Here is a 6,152-nt window from a genome sequence, read left to right on the forward strand (position 1 = left end):
CTGTCACAGTCACACCACTCATCTCATCTAGCCACTGGCAAAATGGTAATGCTTATTACCCCACCAAACACAGCATGGATTATTATTAGTTTATCAGAAAGGGTATTATTACTATCGTCTTGTATCATAATTAGGAGTGGTCTATTACAAAGCCCATTGTCCAGCTGCATTGGGAAGGTTGGAGGGCGAGGGGCTGGCTGGATACAGGGGATAGCAGTGCTTGGATTACATTACTTATTGTCAATGGCGTAATGAAATAATGAAATGTCATTGCTGTTGAGTCAGAGTTGCTTTAATAAACACTGTGGCCCTACAGCATTAACCTGAACATTGAGCCTGTTAATTGAATATGCAGCATAGTGTATAGATGAGAAATGAAGCCATCAGAGCACAGAGGGGACAAAATGTTGTAGACTATCTTTAGGAATCTAGTGTGAGTATTTTTCACATATTCTCATTTGTTCTTTATGTGTACCCCCAGTGGATCACTGTCTTGACTTGGAGAGAGGGAATACAGCCCCAGGCTTGAATCCCTTGACCTTTCCATGTGACGTAATGGGTTTTGAGGAGCCATTTCTGCTGATGCCACATCTCCAGCCCCAGCAATGGGTTTCTGTCTGGAGCGACGGTAGCGACCATGTGATGATGATGACGGACCCCTGGTTTTGTAGGAGCGGCGGAGTAGCTTCTTCTGGTCGCCCCGGGAGATGTACAGGAGGAAGAGGAGGATGGGCACCCCCATGAGGAAGGTCCCGGCAAAGCCTAGCATGACTCCGTAGACCAGGGGCCACGCCCCGTCCAGTAGGCGTCGTTGGTACGGCTGGACAGGATCTCTCTCCACCACAAGCTCCAGGTCACTCCATATCAGCTCCTTCACTGGTATATTCCTTACTGTCAACCAATTAACAACAGCACAACAGCAGATCTCTTACTGCCAACATTCAACAAAAGCACAACAACAGATTCCTTTACTGACAGAGACAAACAACCACTCAACAAAAGGACAGAAGGAGAGTCCAGCCAAATCAGAGGAGAATCAGACACCTGTTTTCTTTTTTTTTTTACTTGGTCTCCGTGCCCATGAGAAAACGTGGCTTTTTGACAGGTGATAATTGCATCTTTGAATTTTCAGTTGTCCTGGGAAAAATAGTTCCTCAAAGTGACGAGTTGATGCTGATGGTTAGTAATACATTCGATGGCTCACTGCCCAGCTAGTGCAACCAAATCTTTATTTCAATGGCTTTCCTTCACAGTACAGTGTAGAGATTACGTGCACCATCACATTATCTTTATAATACATTATAAACTGGGTGGTTCGAGCACTGAATTCTGATTGGCTGACAGCCGTGGTATATATGTTTTATCATAACACGGGTATGATAAAACATTTATTTTTACTGCTCTAATTACGTTGGTAACCAGTTTCTAATAGCAATAAGGCACCTTGTAGGTTTGTGGTATATGGCCAATATACCACGGCTTAGGGCTGTATCCAGGCACTCCGCATTGCGGAGAACAGCCCTTAGCTGTGATATATTGGCCATACACCACAAACCCACGAGGTGCCTTACTGCTATTAGAAACTGGTTACCAATGTAATTGGTATATTGGCCATATACCACACCCCCTCAGGCCTTATTGCTTAATTATGTGTCCATTATCTAGCCTGGGGCTCTATACTTTACCATGTCTTGCTTGGGGCTTTCTATCTACATGATGTTCCTCTGTCTCTGACTGGACCAGTGGAGACTCTATGGAGCTGACTCTCTGGTGGTACTCCTCCACATACTTCTTCATACTCAGGGTTTTGTCCTGGTTGATATTTTTCCCCACCTCTGGAAGAACATCAGAACATTGGTACTGTGAATGGCTACTCAAAATGGTCTATACCTATAGGACTATCTGGGTCGTTCCACCACTTCCTTTTCAGAAGTGTAACTTGGTCAAAAAAAGCTTTTGATTTCACCTAACTATGCATTGGGAAAGAGAGACCGAGAGACACTGGATAACGTGTTGGGTACCCTCCATAAGTTAATGGACTTGAACTAAGCAGTACAGCAACTGCTCTCACTTTTACTTACAAAAATAAAGTAAACAGACTAAGTTGTTGTGTAAAAGTGGATTTATTCCTAATTGCAATCAGGTCCTGAATAATTGGTGTTTTGTATCCACATATTCCACACATTCATTCTGATCGAAAAATAAATAGCTTTCATACACAGTATTGACTGAAGGGATGTTCTTGTGTTGTCACTCTTTTGTCATTTCTCTCTGTCTGTCTCTTCCTGCCCCCCTCTCTCACTCTTTCTCTCTCTACCCCCCCTCTCTATCTCTGTCTCTCTACCCATATCTCTCTCTCTCTCTCTACCCCCACTCTCTCTACCCCCCCCCCCCTTTTCTCCATCTCTGATGATGAAAGGACCAGATGGTTTGTAGTGAATGTGGTGTGAGCTCCACTGAGTCCTCTGTCAGATCATTTACACCTCAGATCCATCGCCACTCAACTGTGGAGTCTCTTCTACACTAGACCCCACCACATGCCAGAGACAGGCATTGCGCAAAATATGCCATTTTTGAAATTCCAATTAAAATGGATCTTGTTGTAATGAGGTAATTATGTAGACAATGCTATTGAAGCCTTGTGTAGTAGCCTTGTGCACTGAAATAATGTCAAAATAAAATGTGTTCAAGTTAACTTATCGTGTTGTTCCCTGGCAGCTGAATCCCATATTTTTGATGACTACGTTCAATGAGACGTCACCAGTGCTGTGTGTGTGCGAGCGTGCGTGTTTGCGGGAGTATGTGTGTGTGTGAGTGTGTGTGTATGTATGCACTGTATCTCTCTGTCTGACCTATGGCAATGTCTGTCCTTCCGATGTGTTGCAGGGCGCGAGACAGCCTGTCGTAGTATGTCTGTTCTCCATGCTTCAGCAGCCAGTCTGTCAGAGCTGTCCGGCACTGAGCCTCGCTGTTCCTGTCTGATAAACATACAGCATATGGCCCTCAGACAGCAGGCCCAGCCACGCTGCTGCAGCTAACTAGGGAGAGGCAAACAGAACATGACATGTGGGAACAGACCGCTCACTCTCCTCTGAGTCCTCACAGACTGGGATAATAAACAATCACATTGAATGCCTCACTATAATATATCCATTATATAGTGTTTAGTTAAAGCAGAGCATTTTGTATATTCAGATAGCTAGGACAGCTAGCTAGGCCCTTTTGATTGATTGTTGCATTGCTCTCTATACATCAACATATGTGTAGAAGTACAGTAAATGTATGGTGCAGACCCAGCTGAGTTTGCACAGTGTAATGAATGAGCTATTGGTCGTGATGTACTGTCAGCGTTGCAGTACCAGTGTCTCTCTTGACTCTCTTCTGGAGGTCCAGTTGGTTGTTCTCCAGTGAGAGATGGTCCAGCTGCTGGAAGATGTTCTCCTCTGGGTGGGACAGGGCAGAGAGGAGGTCCTCACACTCCCTGGAGGTCAGCAGCTCCACCAGACGACCTAGCTGGTGAACACCCATGTCCTCCGCCACTGTGGAGGTGCATAGGAGTGGATAGGAGGGCACAGTGTTAGCATTAATACGCTATGCTATGATTGTAATCACTGTGGCAAAGCTTATGGCTGTCATTACAGGAAGAGGTATGAGTAAGGTGACTAGTGCTAAAGCATCCCAGGAAGGGGTATCACATGATCTAGTTATTAGTAAGTACTGTATGTGTGATGAGAACCATTTTCCTTTCTTTGACAATAAACTCAAATAACTCATTTCACACAACAGGTGGAGAAACCTGCAAACCCCAGATTCATTATACGTGAAGATGAGTTTTCCAACAGATTAGCACGGTATCAGCTGTGTGGAACATTTAGGTTCTCACCTGTGTCTTCCCCCAGGCTCGGGCTCAGGAGGAGCAGAAACAGAAGTGAGGGAGCTCCCATGACTGGCATGACTACTGTAGCAGTACCAGTGTCCAGTCCACTCTGCAGGAGGTGCTCCCTGGCTACAGTAGAAGTAATTTTTCAAAACACTGCAGTGCTCCGGAACAAATAGAGTCATAAGACAACGGAACAGTGAGTAACATTCTCTGTTCTATGTTGGAACTGTTCAACACTGTATGAGAGAAAGATGTCTTTAAGTATGTCAGTGGTTATTGGCATTTGGTTTACAACACTGACAATTAGGCTATTCATGTTTTGTTGTGGTTTGGTGTCCACCTCCGCGTTAGACAGGAAGACAGGCAGTAGATTACTTTACCAATCATATCCCTCCCTGCTTCAGCAATGCCAGGACTCTCCTCCTCTTCTGTGGGTTTTTGTGTGTTTGACAGCCTAGCGTTGCTATCTCTGTGTACAATAACATTGTACATGAAAACCTGTCGTCGTTTTGTTGCTTAAACACTGTTTGAGGCCTGCAGAAAATGCTTCCATGCTAATGGAAGCAGGAGGGTGCATTTATGGTTGTACAGTGCATTCAGAAAGAATCCAGACCCCTTGACTTTTTCCACACTTTCTTACGTTACAGCCTTATTCAAAAATGGAAGATTTTTTCCCTCATCAATCTACACAGGTTTTGCGAATGTATTACAAATAAAGAACAGAAATACCTTATTTACATAAGAATTCAGACCCTTTGTAATGAGACTCGAAATTGAGCTCAGGTGCATCCTGTTTCCATGGATCATCCTTGAGATGTTTCTACAACTTGATTGGAGTCCACCTGTGGTAAATTCAATTGATTGGACATAATTTGGAAAGGCACACACCTGTCTATTTAAGTTCCCACAGTTGACAGTACATGTTAGAGCAAAAACCAAGCCATGAGGTCGAAGGAATTGTCCGTAGAGCTCCGAGACAGGATTGTGTCGCATCACAGATCTGGGGAAGGGTACCAAAAAATGTCTGCAGCATTGAAGGTCCCCAAGAACACAGTGGAACCACCAAGACTCTTCCTAGAGCTGGCCGCCCGATCAAACTGAACAATCGGGGGAGAAGGGCCTTGGTCAGGGAGGTGACCAAGAACCCGATGGTCACTCTGAAAGAGCTCCAGAGTTCCTCTGTGGAGATTGTAGAACCTTCCAGAAGGACAACCATCTCTGCAGCACTCTACCAATCAGGCCTTTATGGTAGTGGCCAGACGGAAGTCACTCCTCAGTAAAAGGCACCTAACAGCCTGCTTGGAGTTTGCCAAAAGGCACCTAAAGATTATCTGGTCTGATGAAACCAATATTTAACTCTTTGGTCTGAATGCCAAGCGTCACGTCTGGAGGAAACCTGGCACCATCCCTACGGTGAAGCGTGGTGGTGGCAGCATCATGCTGTGGGGATGTATTTCAGCGGCAGGTACTGGGAGACTAGTCATGATCGAGGGAAAGATGAGCGGAGCAAAGTACACAGAGATCCTTGATGAAAACCTGCTCCAGAGCGCTCAGGACCTCTGACTGGGGCAAAGGTTCACCTTCCAACAGGATAATGACCCTAAGCACATAGCCAAGACAACGCAGAGTGGCTTTAGGAAAGGTCTCTGAATGTCCTTGAGTGGCCCAGCCAGAACCCGGACTTGAACCCGATCGAACATCTCTGGAGAGACCTGAAAATAGCTGTGCAGCGACGCTCCCCATCCAACCTGACAGAGCTTGAGAGGATCTGCAGAGAAGAATGGGAGAAACTCCCCAAATACAGGTGTGCCAAGCTTGTAGCATCATACCTAAGAAGACTCGAGGCTGTAATCGCTGCCAAAGGTGCTTCAACAAAGTACTGAGTAAAGGGTCTGAATACTTATGTAAATGTGATACTTCCGATATTTTATATATTGTAAAACATTTGCACACATTTCTAAATACCTGGTTTTGCTTTGTAATTATGGGGTATTGTGTGTAGATTGATGAGGAAAAAAACACAATTTAATCCATTTTTGAATAAGGCTGTAACGTAACAAAATGTGGAATAAGTCAAGGAGTTTCTGAATGCACTGCATATAAGAGGAGCCACAGGCATAACCCTTTGCTTTTTGGATTCGTTGTTTCATTTTTTACTTTAAAGGCCCAGTGCAGTCAAAAATGTGATTTTCCTGTGTTTTATATATATTTCCACAATATGAGGTTGAAAAATACTGTGAAATTGTGAAAATGATGATAATGCCCTTTTAGT

At 44.5% G+C, this 6,152-nt stretch overlaps 1 protein-coding gene across 1 annotated transcript; it reads right to left on the reverse strand.

The window, feature by feature from the left end:
* Positions 1–454: 454 nt before the first annotated feature.
* LOC311149921 (transmembrane and death domain protein 1-like) lies at positions 455–3,953 on the reverse strand (the record flags this gene model as incomplete). Its single annotated transcript, XM_084187150.1, has 5 exons — positions 455–891; positions 1,686–1,835; positions 2,853–2,978; positions 3,360–3,539; positions 3,884–3,953. 5 exons carry the CDS (start codon positions 3,951–3,953, stop codon positions 455–457), a joined length of 963 nt encoding a protein of 320 aa, XP_084043276.1.
* Between the last annotated feature and the right edge of the window lie 2,199 nt (positions 3,954–6,152).

Source organism: Coregonus lavaretus, assembly GCF_964263955.1.
Source record: "Coregonus lavaretus genome assembly, chromosome: 22".
Classification (NCBI taxonomy): Eukaryota; Metazoa; Chordata; class Actinopteri; order Salmoniformes; family Salmonidae; genus Coregonus; species Coregonus lavaretus.